This window comes from Kogia breviceps, chromosome 19 (assembly GCF_026419965.1).
Source record: "Kogia breviceps isolate mKogBre1 chromosome 19, mKogBre1 haplotype 1, whole genome shotgun sequence".
Lineage (NCBI taxonomy): Eukaryota > Metazoa > Chordata > Mammalia > Artiodactyla > Physeteridae > Kogia > Kogia breviceps.
The window spans coordinates 9547909-9567492 of NC_081328.1; the positions used below are offsets into that span (position 1 = coordinate 9547909).

At 37.7% G+C, this 19584-nt stretch overlaps 1 protein-coding gene across 2 annotated transcripts in view; it reads left to right on the forward strand.

Moving 5' to 3' along the window:
• Positions 1 to 19584, forward strand: part of RABEP1 (rabaptin, RAB GTPase binding effector protein 1) — a 105271-nt gene that overhangs the window by 65959 nt on the left and 19728 nt on the right. For both annotated transcript variants that reach the window (XM_059046695.2, XM_067021215.1), the window contains 6 exons: positions 2291 to 2426; positions 5448 to 5626; positions 7622 to 7753; positions 12578 to 13045; positions 14532 to 14636; positions 16415 to 16531. In XM_059046695.2, the coding sequence (XP_058902678.1) occupies positions 2291 to 2426; positions 5448 to 5626; positions 7622 to 7753; positions 12578 to 13045; positions 14532 to 14636; positions 16415 to 16531 (1137 nt within the window). The remainder of the gene's footprint in view (positions 1 to 2290; positions 2427 to 5447; positions 5627 to 7621; positions 7754 to 12577; positions 13046 to 14531; positions 14637 to 16414; positions 16532 to 19584) is intronic.

The window sequence follows — 19584 nt, forward strand, 5'->3', positions numbered from 1 at the left end:
CTACCTACCAGTATTAAGACTTACAGTAGCTTTACTATTACTGTAGCTACTGTAATTAAGATAGTGTGTTTGCTGGTTTAAAGATAAACAAATGGACCAGTGGAACTGAATAGAGAGCCCAGAAATATATCCATATATATATGGAAATTTGATATTTGACAGGTGGCATTACAAGTCAGTGGGAAAAGTATGGATTATTTAAAAATAGGCTTTTCAAATAGTTATAAATATGGATTAAAGTTAGGTTAGCTTTCTACCTCACACTTTTCAAAAATTAATTTCAATGAATTAAAATCTTAAGAGTAAACGTAAATCTTTAAAACTTTTAGATGTTTAAAAAGGAGAATATGTTATGTGAGATACAAAAACATTTCTTAAATAAGGTAAAAATACTATGAAAGAAGAGATTGACAAATTTGCCTATATTAGAATGTAAAACTTCCTTATTAAAAGTTACCACAAAAAGTTGAAAAGAGAGTTATAGACTGTTACCTATACCTGACAAAAAATTAGTGTCCAAAACTAATAAAAATTGCCATGTCCATAAGTGACAAATGGCCCAATAGAGAAACAAGCAAAGAATATGAACAAGCAGTTCACAAAAGAGGAAGTTAAGGAATGTGAAAAGATATTCATTCTCACTAGAAATCAAGGAAGTATAAGTGAAAATCAAATGCCGTTTTATTCTAACGAGATTGTAAGTCTTAACAACATAAATTTGTTGTGTTTGTCCACTATTGGAGTGTGTGAAACTCCTCCCACTTTTCAGCTGCTGTTGTGAAGTTGGAATCCCTGTTGAATATTTTGGGAGTTCTCTCGCCCTTGTTGCTTCCCTTTACTTTCTCCTGCACAGACGCTGATACCATGTAATTCCATATAGGTAGCTTTCAGTGGTTTGTCCCCACCCTCTAATTATCGCTTTTTTTCTTTTTTGGTAGATGTTCATGTATTCTGAGTTCTGTTATCTTATTAGTTCTGTTGTTAGAGTGTGTGGAATTCAAGAAAATCCGTGTACCACACATTCATTGTCACCGTCTTCCCAGAGTTCTGCTCGGTAGCTTTCAAATGTTAGAAATTAATTCATTATTTATAGAGTCAGATATTTATTCTAAGAAGTAATAGCTGATAGAGTTAGTGGTTATGTACCACCATTTTATATCTGACATACTGACTTTCCTTTATCATTAACTGAATTACCACCTCTCCAGGTGATAGGGAAAGTGCCTGACAACAGTCAGCACTTCGTCATGCTTGGTTAGTGTACAGTACGTTTCTGGTTGGCTGACAGCCTCCAGTGAAGCATCAAATGGCAGCTTAAATAATCATTTTAGTCCATGACCAGTGCTAATATATTGTATTAATGGTCTAGGAGTAAAGATAACTGAAAAACAGATCAGCCAGCTATTTCAGGTTGAAGAAATGGGAAGATAAAAGGCATAAATATAACCTTGAAAGTGAAATTAGACATAACCATTTGAAAAAGTTGAAAGTGAGTTTGAATGGCCACGATGTAGGATGGGCAATTTGTAAGGAAGGGTAGAGCAAGTGATTCTTTAATCACTTTCTGGGGCAAGATTGCGTTTTATTTTGGTTAGAACTATTTCAGATATTAGACTATATTGTTAATATTTGAAAATTATAGTTAATTGTTCAACAGAAATAAGACATTAAAAAAAAGATGTGATTTCAAAAAGTATTCTGCACTTGGCTTCAAGTTTATGTTCATTACAGTATGAGACAGGTTGTTTTTTCCATCATGGCTTCCTCTTTTTTCCTTCTATGAATTTATGTCTATGAAAATGTCTCCTTTTTGTAAATTTAAGGCATTTGGAATTACCTCACCAGAAGTCAAAGAAAAGCAAACTTAAAAGAGTATGATACCATTTTTATCTTTAGAAAATACTGTTTAAAAAACAACAGCAACCTGGGTTCACTGAGTATGTGATAAAATGAGCACATGTGTATGTTGCTCTAGGAATACAAATTGGAACCACCTTTTTAAAAGCAAGGTACAAAACTGTTATGTGTAATCTCAATTGTATATTTACTCTGGTGATGATTATGGATAATGCTTACTATTAATTATTGTCAATTATGTTATTTTCCCAGTTTTCTTTAGTAAGTATATGTTTGTTTTGTAGTTAAAGATTATAAATGTTAATTTGGGGATAAATTTAAATTTACATAAATATAAATGTAAACTTTTTTCAAGGCACCTCCAGAACGTAACATTATACCTAAGGTAGACACTGTTGGAAATTTTAGTTTAATGGAATTGCATCGTTTTCAGGTTAAAGAACTGAATCATTATCTGGAAGCTGAGAAATCTTGTAGGACTGATCTGGAGATGTACGTAGCTGTTTTGAATACTCAGAAATCTGTTTTACAGGAAGATGCTGAGAAACTTCGGAAAGAATTGCATGAAGGTAAATATATATTCCTTATATTTTTAATCTCAGTCTGTAAGAGAACTATTAAGTTAAAGTGATATTGATTAATAACAGTAACAAATTCAAAAATGCCAGTCCACCATGTTAGTGATTCAGTTTAAGCTTTGCAGTTGGTTTGAAAAGATATTTGGATTGTTAATGGTTTCTGTTTCCTCCAGGACCCCAGTAAGAATTCATAGGGCACAAACTCTGGGCAGAAAGATAATAGGAAGTTGCTGCTTAAACTGCTTTTGCTCCAGACCTATTTTGTTGGAGGTGAATTAGCAAAAGTGAAAATGGGACAGAGGGCAGATGGTATATTCTAGTGTTCTTAAGTAGCACCCCTGTTTATAAGAGGTAATTTTGATTTTGCTAGTCTGGTAGCAGAGTGATGAAGAAATTGACTCTGTTTTCTCAGGATAGGAGAAATAGGCTCATCCTTTCCCATTAAAATATATGTTTGTCTTTAATTCTTTTAGTGAATCTTGTATACCTGAGATTCGTAACCTTTTTGTGTCACAGACTCCTTTGGCAGTCTTGTGAAGCCCTCTCAGAATAATGTTTTTAATACATAAAATACATAGAATTATAAAAGAAATCAATTATATTATAGAAGTTATCAAAATATAAATAACTGCAAACTTACAGTAATAAATGTGCTATTTTATCAATGCATTAAATAACAAGGTCTAGTACCAGGTCTAATAACTACTGTAATTTTGAAGTATGATGAGCATAAATAATATATTAAGATATCTGCAATAACTGTACTGAGATACAAAAGTATCAATGACTCCTGTTAGTGACCAAGTCATGGGTATTGTTATACTTACTGTGGTTTGTTGTCTATATTTTATAATTGAAAGAAATGATAAATTTCAATTAGAGGTTAGTGAAAATAAAGATCTAAATTTTTACCTCATCTAAATGCATGGACCTCTTGAAATCTTATATTCGTTGCAGGTTATACTAGTAACATGTTTTAATATGAAAATTTAGGACTGTGGTCATGGAAAATATAGCTCTTCCATAAATAATTCAGGTTTGCATAGGAGTTAGGCTTTTATCCCAAATAGTGGGAAGTTGAAATTATATAAGCCTACAGAATTATTTTATAAAATGTTATTAAAGTAATCCAGTGTTTGAGTCTTTGGCTCTCAGGAAATGCTTTTCAAAAGTGCTGTTGCAGTCAAAAAGACACTCAAACTCTGAAAGGGTGTCCAGAAGAAATAGGACTTTCTGTTTAACCTATGTGTCCCAACCCTCCCAGAAATAGTGCAAGACTACCAGACCTTCGTAATATACTTCCTAATAATACTTCTCCAGGTGAGAAGTATCTGAGAAGTTTCATTAAAATGAGTAAGGGGGTCGAGTAATTTCTACTGAAACACACACACCAAAAAAGTAGTATTTACGTGGAAAGAAGATAGTTAAAAATTGAGCAGCAGTGTAAATTAGAGCCTAAATTGGGGAAATTAGATATGCAAGCAGGTGCAGTGCAGTTGCATATCATATGTGCTAGGAGGCAACGGTGCCATGAATAGGCTTCTTAAAAATGGTTGTTGAGTTTTGAAAGATAGGTAGGTGTTTGTCAGAGAGGAGCATGGCATTCAAGGCCATTTGCATGTGGTGCAGCAAGGTAACAAAACTGTAAGAAATATAGTTCAGCAAAATTAAAATGCAAGAGGCAGTGGGGCAAAATGTGAGACTGGAGAGGTAGACATGGGCCAGATCCTGGAGACCTTATGCTAAGGATTTTGGATTTTGTCGTATTGGTAATAAGGAGCCTCTGAAGGATTTAGAAATTTTCTTTTTCCTAAATAACAGCTTTACCGAGATAAGGTACCTGTTCAATGATGTTTAGTATATTCACAAAGTTGTACACCATCACCGCTATCTACCTCCAGAACATTTTCATTACTCCAAAAAGAAATTTTGTACCCATTACCAGTCATTCTCTATTCTCTTCTTCCCCCCAGCCCCTGGCTACCACTGATCTACTTTCTGTCTCTATAGATTTGCCTATTCTGGACTTCTGTATAAATGGGATTATACCATATGTGGCCTTTTGTGTCTGGCTTCTGTGGAGGGTTTTAAGCTTGAGAGTGGTAATGTTTTACCTTCTAGAGAGTTCAGCTTTACAGCAGTGTGGAGGATAGAATACAGAGAGGGCCAGACGAATGACAGGAAGGGTTATGAAGAGACTCCTGTTGTAGTTTTCTAATTCCTAAATCTAAGGCAGAAGATGGAGTGTCATATCACACAGGAAGTAGCATTAGTAGGCCTCTGTCACAGTTGAATGTGTTGGGTGAGGAAAAGTCAGAAGTATGAGTTGTCTCTAGGGTTTCTGGCTTGGGTAACTGGGTAGATGGGCGATCATACCATCTATTCTTTTTTTGCCAAAGAAGATGGCTGAGCTGATGAATATCAATAACACAGGCATTTACAAAGATTCTTTGACTTATCCTGAGAAGTCAAAACTAAATGGACTCAAGAAGGATTGCTGGATAACAAGATTTATTCAGAAGGTATTAAAGACAATTAGGAGTGGTTACTATGTGTTTTCCCTTTAGAGCAATGTTTCCCAAATTGTATTCCCTAGAACATTTGTTACGTGAGTGGCACTGTGGAAAGGAGTTTTTGGTCAAATAAATTTGGGAGGTATCGTATCACCTTACAAGAGAATATAGACATACTTAAGACCCTGAGTTCAAAGTCCTGCAGTAAAGAAATCTTAAAAAAAAAAAAGTTTTTAACCCAAGGTTTCTGAAACTCACTGAGCACAAAAATCTTTTTTTCACACATTGCTCTTCCTAGGAACACACTTTGGGAGACTCTGCTTAGACAGGTGGTGTGGGCCAGCTGCCTTGTCCTATGGCAGGTTGCCCCTGGGTTCTTGTCAGGGGCAGAATCCCAGACCGGATGGACCTTTGGCCAGGTCTAGTCTAGTTATTCCTATGTTAGAGAAGTTGCCTACCATTAAAATTCAGTGTTTTTGACTGGGGGATTCCTAAACAGTATGCCATCTCTTGGAGCAAGAGCGACAACAGCACAACCAGTTGAAACACACGTGGCAGAAGGCCAATGACCAGTTCCTGGAATCTCAGCGTTTGCTGATGAGGGACATGCAGAGAATGGAAATCGTGCTAACTTCAGAGCAGCTCCGACAAGTTGAAGAACTGAAGAAGAAAGATCAGGTGAATACCAGTTTTATAGGACTTGTTTGCCTTGTTAATAAGCCACTCCTCCCCGACACATGATCATATTTCTTGATGTATATTATAGATTGACTTAAGCCTGAAACAAATTTGATGTATGCCATTTCAAAAAACAGAATAGCTGCATTTGAGGGATTTTTTTTTTTCAACTTTAGAAATGGCCTTGTCTGGGGGGAAGGGGAAGAACTGATTTAGAAATGATCCTCTTCAGTCTGCAGGACGCAGTAGTGCATATTTCTGAGAAAATCTTTCTCTGCAGTTCTGTCCAGTTCTCCTAGGGCTCCTGAATTGTGTTAATCCTGGCCATGTCTTTTGTGACATTGCTCTAAAAGCCTTATTAGACAGTGATGGGTGGGGATGGAGAGGCTGAGTGATATGAAAAGGCAGGTGTCTAGAGGGCTGCATACCCAGGATCCTGTTTTCTCCTTATCTTAAAAAACAATTATTTAAATTATATGAGTAATACATAAATACTCATGTTAAAATATTTTGTTTTAAATACAAAGTGAACAAATAAAGTGATAAAGTGAAAATCTCCCTTGACATCTCACCTACTTCCCTTTGCAGAAATAACCACTTTTGTGATCAGGAATAATCAGTTTGGAAGGTGGTATTCCACACCACTTCTGTGTGTTTATAAGTGTATATTCAGGTTTCCTGTTTTTTTTCCCCATACAACTGAAATCATAGTATAAGTATTCTGTAGCTTCTTTTTCTCATAAGCATCATCTTGGATATATTTTCACTTTAGAGATCTGTCTCATTCTTGTTAGCTGGTAACATGGATGCACTATATTTGATTTAATCCTTCTCTTTGTAGTGGGCATCTAGATGGTTTCTTTCTTCTTTTTTTTTGTCATTTCAAATAGTTTTGCAGCTAATATCCTATACTATGTTGTGTATGTGTGCAAATATTTCCCTAGGATAGCTGTGTAGAAGCTTTTGTAGTTACTGTAAGAAATGTTTTAAATTATCTTGTGTAACTTAGGTTAGATTTTGTTTTTCAGAAGTTTCTTCCTTTTTAAATTTCTTTTCTCTTAATTGATTCATTCATCTTGTGTGTGGACACAGTCAACTTGAGGATTTAGATTCTAAAGTACAGATACAATCATGCTTTTCCTGCTTCCCATTAGAATAGTCTAAATTCCAGAACTGGTCATTTAAGGCCTATGAGCCAGCATTGTGCTAAGGCTTTATATGTAAAGCTTTATCTCACGTGGTTCTCAAAACGGAAAAACACACAACAAAAGTTCCCATATGAGATGGGGACTAATGGCATATCTGAGGGTTGACCAATCTCTGATTCCAGAGTCTAAGCACTTAATCACCACCCCCTTCTCCATGTACCTCACTACTCATGTGCCTACCCTCTTTTTAGTCACATGAGATCATTCAGTATTCCCCACATGGCTGCTCTTCCGTGCCTCTCTCCCTTTTACATACTTCTTTTCTCCCTGGAACCCTTGCTTGTCTCCTCTCACACAGTCGGCAAACTCATCTTACTGATTCTTCAAGATCCAGCTCAAGTGTTACCTTCTTTGGGCCCCCCTTTCTAGCTTCCTCAGATGAAATCTTTGTTTTCTCTCCTATAGAACCTTGTACATACTTATATAGTGATGTAATCGTGTATTTGTCCCTTCCTACTAGAGTGTTTTGCGGGGGGCATTGAAGGTATTTTGAATTATTACATCAGCTTCAATCATTCATTTGTATTTCAGATAAATTTGTACATGTTTCAAATGGATGTGTAATGCCATAACTTTTTCGTACTTGTTTTCCATAGTATGCCGAAGGAACATTCTATGTAAATTTTCTTTCTCAAATCACTTGAAGAAGACGTGGGTGATTTGCTGTCTTTTGTTTTGCCTTTCATTGTAGTATACTTTTATATTTGTTTTGAGTGGTTAAAGAACTGTGGGAATCATTAAGTATAGATTACCTGGGTAATATGTATTTTTTCTTCCTAACTTTTAGGAGGAAGATGAACAACGAAGACTTATTAAGAGAAAGGATCACAAAAAAACGAATGTTGAGGAAGAAGTAAAAATACCAGTAGTGTGTGCTTTAACTCATGAAGAATCTTCAGCCCAGTTATCAAATGAGGAGGTATAATGAATCTATAATTAAAATCATCATATACACAGTGTTAACCATTTTTAGCTTCTCATACATTAGTTAGTTACATTGTTCATATGGGAAGTGGGTAGTAGCTACTAGCTGAAAATTAGATAAAGTGATAATACTTTATTTTCAACTGTTTTTACAGTATTATAGGTAGTACAGTTTGAAACATGCAGTTTCTCTTATGATCTGTGAAACAATTAGATGTTCTTCGTTCTAGCGGTTCCAAAATTAAAACATTAGAAGAAAATTTAAATAATATCTGCAAAGTCTTTTTTGATATGAATAAATGTTTCTAATACTTTGAGCTTTTGTTTAAAAGAGATTTTATCCAAAGTATTGAAACACTTAATTCTCTATGTCCGGTATTTGAGTATTATCAAGTATTAGATCTGAAGCCCTGAGAAGAGTGTGTGGGGTTTGGCAGATTGTGATGGAGTAGGGGAGAACATTTCAGGCATTGGGAATGGGCAGAGTAGAGAGACCTGGAGGTGGAAAGTGTAAAGTGGTGTTCCTGTGGCCTCATTGCCTCCCACCCACATGTGGCACGGGCCTCCTCATTACATTTCCCGTCTTCAGCCTGTCCCATTCCACTGTACCCTCAGCATTACTGTCAGATTTATTTTTCTTAAGTGCAGCTATAGTCAGGCTACTCCCCTAGTCAGAACCACCACTCACTCCCATTACCTACATAATTAAGTGCAACTTCCTCACTCAGACAGTCAAGACCCTTCATAATATGCGCTCTGTTTTAGCCACATTGCTCATCTGGTTGTGCTATAATCTCTGCCTTGCGCATTGGTTCCTTTACCTGGAATGCTTACCTCCCTCTGCCTTTCTGAGTTCTGGAGTTCTTCTATTCATCCTTCAAGACTCAAGCTGATATCTCTTCTTCAGGGAAGGAAATGCTTCTCTTAATTGACTTTAGGGTAAAAACTAAGGTCCCCAGCTTGCCATACAAGGGCCTTTGGAGTTGAATTGACCCTTCCAGCCTTAACATAACTCTCCACTTCATCACAGCCAGACGTTTCTACTAGCTGTCTGTGCTCATATGCATTGTTTATACTTGTCCCTGCTGTTTAGAGATTCATACTTACTCCCCCACCCCTACCTCCTTTCCCTGCCTGGTGAACCAGTTTCAGGTAAATTGGATAAGGGTCTTTTCTCACTTTCAAAGGTATTATGTTTCTGTTTAGTTTGCAGATTTACACTGAGCCATGTAAAATCTACTTGCTGGTGGCTCATATTTCCATGTTTATTGATTATTTGACATTGAAAAAATGCTTTAATAAAATCCTAGTAGACACTGAAAAAGTATGATGTAATTGTTTTTGTACATTCTCTCTCTTGGCTCATACACTGAGAACTTTGCCCTGATTCTGCTTTGTCTTTTTTTAAAATAGACTTCCAAGAGAATGTCTCAATTTTTGCATACTGCCAAATATTATGTGGTTTCTGCATCATGCAGTCCTGTGTCCAGGAATGTTTGGCAAAGTTTCAAACTTAAAAAAAATATTTTAGCAGGAAAACAGGAAAAGGAAATTTGTTGTGATTTACAGTGAAGCACTTAAAATTTTTTAATAAGGTCTTAACAGATTTATACTGTATATTGTGCATAACATTTTCTGACATTGAAATATCTTATAGCCTTTCAGATCTGATGTTTTGCAGTTTGAATGTTGAATGTACTTGTTTTGTATTGAGAGGCAGTGACAGTTTAGCCTGTTGATTTAAAGTTAATATGGAATGCTTTGGAGACTTAGATATATTGCTAAAGCCACTTAAAATTTGTAGGACCCTATATCTTCTTTAACCTAAATGCTTAGAATAGGCTTTTCTCACCACAAAAGTAATATGTGTTCAGTATGGAAAATTTGGAAAGTACAAAAAGTCATACAAAATAAAAATAACTGATAATTCTACTAGCCAGAGATACCACCACTAACATTTTGGTAGGTACCTCTCCTTTCCCTCTTTTTCCATTTCCAAAGGTAACATATGTGTGTTTCTATTTGTACATTTTTTTTTTTTTTTTGTGTGTGTGTGTGTGTGTGTGTTACGCGGGCCTCTCACTGCTGTGGCCTCTCCCGTTGCGGAGCACAGGCTCCGGACGCGCAGGCTCAGCGGCCGTGGCTCACGGGCCCAGCCGCTCCGCGGCATGTGGGATCTTCCCAGACTGGGACACAAACCCGCGTCCCCTGCATCGGCAGGCGAACTCTCAACCACTACGCCACCAGGGAAGCCCTATTTGTACTTTTTAAACATAATACAGATTGTAACTGTACATGATGTTTTATGTACATTTTTTTCCCCCCAGTTAAATCTGTCTTTAAAGGTTTTGGCACATCAGTGTTTTCCCCCATAATGATATTTAATGACTAACAGCATTTCAGCATGTAAATGTACCATAATTCCTTAATCTCCTACAGATTGATTTGTGCCCAGGTTTAAATTTATAAAGGTGACCAAGTGATGACATAGAGAGGTTAATGCCATTGAACAAAAGGTTTAATGTTACAGTCCCTCTAGAAATGAGAGTCATGGTACACTGTGCAGAGTCACATGGAGAAGCACCAGAGTTGGTCATGAAGCAAAAGCAGGAGCAAGGGGAAAGCATGGACCACAGCCATTATTGGGACTTTTGAGGGAAAGATAGGGCAGGGTAAATAGCATAGGACTGGCTAGTTTGAATAAATCCAGTGGACTTTGGGGTATAGAGTCTATCTTCAGTTTTCTGGTACCTGGCCCTGGGTTGATTTAGAGCAGGGAAAATACTGGCTTGGTGTGTAAGAGCTAGATAAAGGAGTTGGTTGGGAGTATCGACTTGAGATTGGTTGATTTAGATGTGAAAGACATATTCATAGGCAAGTTGTTTATTCTTTCTAGGAATTAGCTAGTTTGGAAGAGGCAGTCTCTCCTCAGCCAGCGAGGCCTTCAAAAGGTCAAAAACATCATAAAATATAGAAAATAAGCATGATTAACACACTAACAGATAGTCAATTGTTTCATTTTTCACTAGTAAAAAAATTTTCATTATTATGAGTAATGCCATAATGCTATTATATATCTAACTCTGTATAAAAGTCATAGACTTATCTGATTACTCCCTTAATATAAGTTCTTGGGAGGAGAACTGCTGAGTTTAAGAGCATAAACAAACATATTGTTGAATCACCTTTCAGAAACAGTGTAGCAGTTTACATACCCCTACAAGTATATGTTCCTTATAAGTATTGTTATCAGCATGGTAGTCTGGTGTTTTTTTAATGGCCCTCACAACTTTCTTGCCCCTGTCCCCTTCCTTCTTTGGTGTCACAGTAGCATCGTGTTAATATATGATAGCGTTAGATGTCGTGTTCCTTTATAAGCTAACAATGCTCTCTCTCCAATTTTTATTAGGGTGCTTATTTGGGACCTTTGCCATAGCTAGCTCAGTATATACTAGATTTGTGTTCCTCAGCCATCGGAATTTCACAGATTAAAAAACCTTAAAAAAAAAACCTTTAAAAAGAAATAAATGGAGGAATTAACATAAAAGTTGTCAGCTTTTTATTATACCAAGTAAGGATATTTTTAAAACATTGAAAAAAATCCGTATTTTAGTCTTTTCCAGTTCATAAAAGGAAGGGCCTTTAACAACAAAAAGTAGAAAGGATAGTATCTTAAAATAAAAGCCAGTTGAATAAATTTAGTTTCAAGAAAAGCTTGCTACATTTTCCTTGCTTTCTGATTTTCCTACAAACTGTGCTGGAATGGTACTGGTGTGCTTTTTTGACTTTGGGAGTGTGCTGCACCACATTAAAAAAAAAATTGAAATGGAATTCACATAACAAAAAACCATTTAAGATGTGCAATTCAGTGGCCTTTAGTACATTTACAGTGTTGTGCAACCATTACCTGTCTAGTTGCAGAAGATTGTCATCGCCCCCAAAAGGGACCCCTTATACCACTAAGGAGTCACTCCCTACTCTCCTTTCCCTTTAAGCTCTGTCAACCACTAACTTGTTTTTGGTCTCTGTGGATTTACCTATTCTGGATATTTCATAGATGTGGAATCGTACAGTGTGTGACCTTTTGCGTCTGGCTTCTTTCACTTGATGCAGCCTTATTTAACATGTTGATTACACCTTGCTTGAAACTTAGTGTCTAGGGCACAACATTATCCTCATTTCCCTTCTATTCTGGGTACTCCTTCCTCTGTCCCTCCCCAAAATGGACAAAATTGATGTTTCTCAGGGCCTTGCTCTTGGCTTTCTTCATATCCTACAGATTCATCCTAAGTGTTCTGATTTGCTGCCGTGGCTTTAATTATTACTGTATAGTGGTTACTCCCAAGTCTCTATCTAAAGACTTCTTTGTCCCTCTATTGGGTGGACATCTCTACTTGGATATACAGCAGGCACCTCGTGTTCCATATACCCAATACTGAATTTCAGGAGACCTTCCCTGATTCTTATGTCTGGGCTGGATTCCTCTCCTTGAGCTCCCAGAGCATTCAGTACATAGCTGTAGCCTGTCATTTTATTGACTGTGATAGTCTAGTAGCCTGTTTACTTCGTTCACTTGTTTTCTTCATGAAACTAAGCATTTTGAAGTCAGAGATTGTTCACATTTGTAATCTGAGAGCTTGGTTTAGTGCCCAGGATATAGAAGACACTCAATAAATGTTTGTTCAATGAATATTTGAAGGCAGCACACTAAAAAGATTGTCATGTGTAATGTGTGGCAAAATACTTTATAAAATATGGTAGTTTTTCTCTTTGAAAATATCAGGAATTGTCTAACTGGCAGTGTATTTTCACATTTCAGGAGCATTTAGATGGCACCCATGGTTCAGTCCATTCTTTAGATGCAGACTTACTGTTGCCATCTGGGGATCCATTCAGTAAATCAGACAATGACATGTTTAAAGATGGACTCAGGAGAGCACAGTCTACAGACAGCTTGGGAACCTCAGGCTCACTGCAATCCAAAGCTTTAGGCTATAACTACAAAGCAAAATCTGCTGGGAACCTGGATGAATCAGATTTTGGACCGTTGGTAGGAGCAGATTCGGTGACTGAGAACTTTGATACCGCCTCCCTTGGGTCACTGCAAATGCCAAGTGGGTTTATGTTAACCAAAGATCAGGAAAGAGCAATCAAGGCGATGACACCAGAACAAGAAGAAACGGCATCCCTCCTGTCTAGTGTCACACAGGGTATGGAAAGTGCTTATGTGTCTCCCAGTGGTTACCGCTTAGTCAGTGAGACAGAATGGAATCTCCTGCAGAAAGAGGTGAGTTATTTTCCTGACTTCTCCTCTCGCTCACTTTGAGGGATACTGGGTAGCTCTGGATTTATTGTTCATTCAAGAGATGGTCCCTGGAGTCAATGCTCTCACTTGTTGCCAGGGAATGGGTGTTAACCCATATTGTCTGACCCTTGTCATTGTCTGCTTTGGCTGTTCCCGGTGATTATGACGGAGAAGGGAACTGACTAGCTGATTGTGTTAAGTGTGAACTTCTCCACCTGAAGTCACATCTCTTAAGTTGGAGCGATCTGTTTGAATAGCATAGCTAACTTTGTGTAGCCCGAATTTGGTTTCCTTGCAGTTTTCTATAATCTCAGTGTATTCCAAGATGCATATTTTTTCACCTTTCCTTGAGGTCTGAAGTACAAATGCTTTTCAGCAGTTGATGCTTGGAATGAGTTTAAGGAGGGGGTGGAAAATATGGGACAGAAGAGAAGGCAACCTTTAATGAGGTTAATTTTCCTCCTAATAATATTTGCAAACTCAGAAGTAAGATTAGGAGATAAAAACTTAAATATGTATTTGCATAGTGCTTTACAGATTACAAAGCCTTTTCACATACCTCTTCTCTTTGAGCTTCTAGATAATAATGAGACAATCAGGGCATGATTTTCTCCAACTTATAGATGAGGAAACTGGCTCAGAAAGGTCAAATGAGTTGCTCAAGTTTCCCCTTCAATTTAGTAGCAAAACCTGGGTTAGGATACAGGTTTTATGACTTCCATTGCTTTCTTTTACTCAGGGCTACTTCTCTTTAAAGAAGCTGTTGATTAGCAAGTGGAACAGCTTATTAAACCTGAAAGAAACTGTTCTCCTTGGTCTCATGCAAAACGTTTGAGAAGGTGCTATTTAATTGTTTCATACCTCCTTTGTGTTTGGAGCTGGTGAAATGGTTAATTTGCACTCCACCCTTCCCCATCCCCTCCCTTGTTGGGTAGTATTGATTTAAATTGTGAGTGCCACGGTGTAGTACCTTTTGCTTTCCTTGTCTTTCCCTCAAATGTGGCGTTTTGTGGCCCTTAGCCTGTTTTTTTATTTTTTTTGCGGTACGCGGGCCTCTCACTGTTGTGGCCTCTCCCGTTGTGGAGCCCAGGCTCTGGACGCACAGTCTCAGCGGCCATGGCTCACGGGCCCAGCTGCTCCGCGGTATGTGGGATCCTCCCGGACCGGGGCACGAACCCGTGTCCCCTGCATTGGCAAGCGGACTCTCAACCACTGCGCCACCAGGGAAGCCCCCCTTAGCCTCTTGATGATAAAGTTGTGTCCCTTGTTTTCCTGTTATACTTATATTGGACTTATGATTTTTTAGAATCCAGCTCTCTATTGTAACTTCTTGCCATAAGTCCCTGAATAAGTTGTTTACTCCATTTTCTACTTCGAGTAACATAGGTAAGACTGCGTGTGTTCCTCAAGTATGTGATGTAGACTTGTTTTGTTCTGCCTGATAAGAGGTAATTTTGGTGCCCTTCAGGTACATAATGCTGGAAATAAACTTGGCAGACGTTGTGATATGTGTTCCAATTATGAAAAACAGTTACAAGGAATTCAGATTCAAGAGGCTGAAACAAGAGACCAGGTGAGTTTCTTTTGGGGTGTGTGAAATTGGTGAGCTGTTGTAGTTTTCATTGGAGGTGCTGAACTAATTGCCCTTCACCCCTCCCAGTTTGCTTTATGAAGTATATTCATCTTGTGAAGTCTGAAATAATCTGGTACATGCAATGACAGTTACATTTCCAGTGGGAGCACACTACAGAATTTTTGCTTTTGTGTGTCTTTGCTTCATTAGCTTGCCCAATACCACACAGGTCAGCTCAGCTGGCGTATCTCTTCTCCCAGCCTGTTCCGTCTGCCCAAGGCCTGGAAGTGTTACTGTCAGGAATGCCTGCACACGGAAAGTGCTTTATGCTACAGAGATTTAGGGAGATAAGGGGTTGGGTTGACTGTTGCTTCTAATTGGATAAAACAATTGGATATTACATTCATCAGTATTTGTACTCTTCATTGCTTATTGCCTAATTCTTGTCATAAATTTGTTGAAGTATGTTTAGTTTGCAGGGTCACAGAAATTAAGATTTGGTAGATTAGGTATGCTGAAACTGACAAGTACCTTTCCTAATACAGTGCCTAATAATGGGTTCCCTGATAACATTTAGGAAATGATGTAGAACTTCATGAGAGTAAACTTGTGGAAGTTTATGTAAGGAAAAAATAACTTTTTTCTTATATTTCCAATTTGTTCTTTGGTTATTATGGAGAGTGTTACCCTAGTCTTCAAAATAAGCTTAAGCAGGTTAGAATGATGGTTTAATATTTTCAAATGCCTTTGGCATTAATTTTCTCCATATATGCTTTTTTTTTTTTAGATGGCTTAGAGATAAATTTCTAAAGCTATTTGTGAAGCTACTATATCAGTAGTTGGCCTCTGATAGTGTGGTATAGGAATGGGGTATCTTGGATTCCATAGTCGTGTCAATAGACATTTTACTCTTGCTTCATCTGTGCAGGCACTTGACTGGGTTCTGAGTATTCAGATACAGAGAGAACACCGTACTGCCCATAGGGAGCTTTCAGTGTTGCAGTCCAAGCCATCAGTTCAATATGGTTTGTTCCTGTACATGTACAAGTAGAACTAGAGGATGGGCAGAGGCATCTAAGTTAACTATGGGCTGTTAACTAGGGAAGGTAACAGTTCAGCTAAGTTTGTTTTAGAGCTAGAGTAAAAATTAGGAAAAGAAGTGGAGAAAGGGTGTTCAAGGAGAGGAAATGTGTACAAAGGAACAGTTATGAAGGAAAATTGTGTGTTCTAGGAAGTATGAATAGTTTATGTGGCTGGGCATTGGGGGTGTGTGTGTGAGAGAGAGGGAAAGAGAGAGTGGAGAGAGAGTGGGGGGGAAATAGTGGGAGACGAAGCTACAAAGGGAAGGCCATGATGAGATTGAGGGAGGGGTGTGATGACTGAAGGGATTTAAATTTTACCCTGAAGGCTTTGAGAGGCATTTAAGGATTTTAAGTAGGGAAATAATATGATTTGACTTCCATTTTAGAAATATTTATTGTGTTAGAGTGGATTGTAGATTGGCAGCAGAAGATAGAGTCAGGGAGGCCAGTGCCCTAGCCTAGAAGACCCAGGAGGAAAAGCAGATAGTTTCAAATGAGATAATGGATATGAACAATGTTTTGTTAACTGTAAAGCACAGTATGGTTGTCGAATGAGGTAATTCATCTCACTTTTTCCCCAAATTTGTTTCTCAGGAAAAAAGATTAGGTTTAAAACAATTTTCTGGAGGTAGGGATTTTTTTTTAATTTATGAAAATTCTGGTACTTCCTTCTAATTGACGTTTAAAATTTCATAGGTGAAAAAGCTACAGGTGATGCTAAGGCAAGCAAATGACCAGTTAGAGAAGACAATGAGAGATAAACAGGAGCTGGAAGACTTCATAAAGCAGAGCACTGAAGATTCAAGTCACCAGGTAAGTGAGGGTTTTAGAATGTGGCCCCTGGGAGATGACTGAGTTGTTTAAATAAAAGTGTTCTGAAAACCTAGTAAGGTTTCTTTCTTGCCCTGAAGATCTGGCAGTTCTGTTTTCCCTCAGATAAGAATATCTCAGACTGATCTTTCTCTGGTGTCTGTTTTACAGATTTAAGGAAAGTAACTTTTGAAGTAACTGCTTAGTAAATATCAGGAGGCTCTGGTTCTCTTTTCCCCTTTGATTTTTATTAGGTTTTTCTGCTGCACAAGAAACCTGCTGACAAGAAAGATGCTAGTTATCTTCTTTTTGACTTTTTGAAAAATACCATGCATAGGAAAAAACGTGACCATATACAGATATACCAAACATATCTGAACTAACATCTGTGTAACCACCAAGATCGAGTAATAGAAAATTAGCTAGTACCCCAGAAGCCCTCACTTTCCCCCTCCGCTTACTACTTCCTCCCTAGAGGTAACTACAGTCCTAACGTCTAACACCATTAGATTAGCTTTGTCTGCTTTCTTATTTTAACAAACGAATCATATAGTCCATATTCAATGAATGACACAATCATTCATTGTGTCTGTCTTCCTCCGTTCAACATTGTGAGGTTCCTACTCACAAATGTGTGTTATTGTTGTATACTCGTACCATTGTACGGATATATTATAATTTATCCTTCTTAATGTTATGAACATTTGGGTTGTTTCCAGTTGTGGGATATTATGAATAATTCTACTTTGAAATTTCTGTATAGGGCTTGTTGCACATGTTGCTGCTGGGTATGTGCTTAGGAGTGGAATGCCTGGGTCAAAATGTTCAAAATGTATGTCAACTTTTGGAGATAATAGTGCCAGAAAGTGGTTGTATGAATTTATACTCTCCCCAGCAATGTATGAGAAGAATTCCTGTGGGTCTGCAGTCTCAACAGACTTCATTTTGTGTTATTTTAATTATAGCCATTTTGGTGGGTGTGTAATGGTATTTCATGGTGGCTTAGTTTGCATTTCTCTTACGACCATTGAGGTTATTTAGCATTTTTCATGTCTGTTAGCCATTGGGATATCATTGTGTGTGTGGAGTGTGTGTGTGTGTGTGTGTGTGTGTGTGTGTGTGTGTGTGTGTGTGTTTGAAATTACTTCTCAAGTCTTATGCTTGATTTTTTATTGGGTTGTCTTTTTTTTTTTTTATTTTTCTGATAGGAGTTCTTTATATAATCTTATTAGAGCCTTTTGGTGATGTGTCCCAAATGTCTTCTACTCAGTACCTTAGATTTTCATTATTTTAATGGTGTCTTTTGATGAACAGAAGTTCTTAATTTTAATGTAGTCAAATTTATTGATCTTTTCTTTATGATGAGTGATTTTTATCCTGGTTTTTAAAAGAATATTTTCTTATCCTGGGGTTATATGAAGATATTTTCATGTATTTTGTAGAAGCTTCACTGTTTATAGCCACTCACATATCTGAAATCCATCTAGAACTGAATTTTATGTATAAGCTGTAGATATGGGTAAATTTTTATTTTATTTTTTCATATGGAGAGTCAGTTCCTGTACCATTTAGTGAAAAGATCACCTTTTTCTTACTGCTCTGCAAGATCATCTTTGTTAACTATCAACTGAATGTACATCTGTGGGTCAGTTTGAGTACTATTTTATTTGATTAGTCTATTTGCCTATTTTTTTGCCAGATTCTGTGCTGTAGTTTATAGTAAATTTTTCATTTGTTTCTTTAAATGAAACATAAAGTTAGAAACTTTTTTTTTTTTTGAGGTATGCGGACCTCTCACTGTCACGGCCTCTCCCGTTGCGGAGCACAGGCTCCGGACACGCAGGCTCAGCGGCCATGGCTCACGGGCCCAGCCGCTCCGCGGCATGTGGGATCTTCCCGGACCGGGACACAAACCTGTGTCCCCTGCATCAGCAGGTGGACTCCCAACCACTGCGCCACCAGGGAAGCCCCTAGAACCTTTAAAGTTAGAAACTTTACAGTTTTTAGAAACATATAGTTTCTAAAAACTATAAAAGTTTTTCTCTGCTGAGAACTGTGTTTTCATTCGTTTCAACAGTATTTACCTTTACACTGGGCAGCATAGTTACAATAGCTACTTTAAAGTCTTTGGTAAGTCCAACCTATGTCATCATGGGGTTGGCATGTGTTGATTTTCTTTCCTCTTGAGAATTGGCCACATTTTCCTGATTCTTTCTATGTCAAGTACTTTTAGATTGATCTTGGAGATTATGAATATTTTATTGTGAGACTCTCAGTTCTTTTAACCTGATTAGGTTCAGTTCATAAGTTCTGTCTTGCCTTCTGTAGTAGGTAGTTCTAATGTCAGTTCGTTTTTAAAAGCCTTTGCAGTGCTCCTTTGGATGTGTCCATGTATGTATATAGCTCAGGGGTCAGTGTGAGACTTGTACTGGTTCATGCACAGAATTAGGGGATCCTTTTTCTAGCTCTCTTCTCTCAGTACCCCTCTGCTCGTCAGCTCATGGGGACCCTGTCCTGGCCCTGTGATCAGAAAAACAGTTGTTTGTCCTGTGCTGCTGCATCTGTTGTGGCTTCACAACTGGGGCAGCTATCAGATTCATGCTGGCAGAAAATAGGAAAAAAAACCCAAATAAGCAGTAACTACAGTATGAATTGTTTCTTCCCGTTTTGATTTCTCTCCCTAAACTGTCTGCTTTTACTTATTTTTTAGAGTCCTCAGGTAGTTGCTTTTTGTATTTTTTCCAGAGTTTTTAGTTGTAATAAGGGGAGAGAATGGCCTTGGTGGGCTTAGTCCATCTTGGACAGTGCCAAAAGTCTCTGTTCTCTCATATTTTTGTTTATTAGACATATCTTTTTCTTCCCACCTTCATTCAAGAAGGATACTCTGTGGTCAGGTACAGAATTCTGAGTATTTATGATATTTTCTTTCAGCACTTTGAAGTTCTTATTCCATTGCTTCTGGCTTCCATGTTTCTGATGAGAAGTCAGCTGTTAAGTCTTATTGTTGTTCCTTTGAAGGTGAAATGTTATTTTTTCCGTGGCTGTTGTAAAGATGT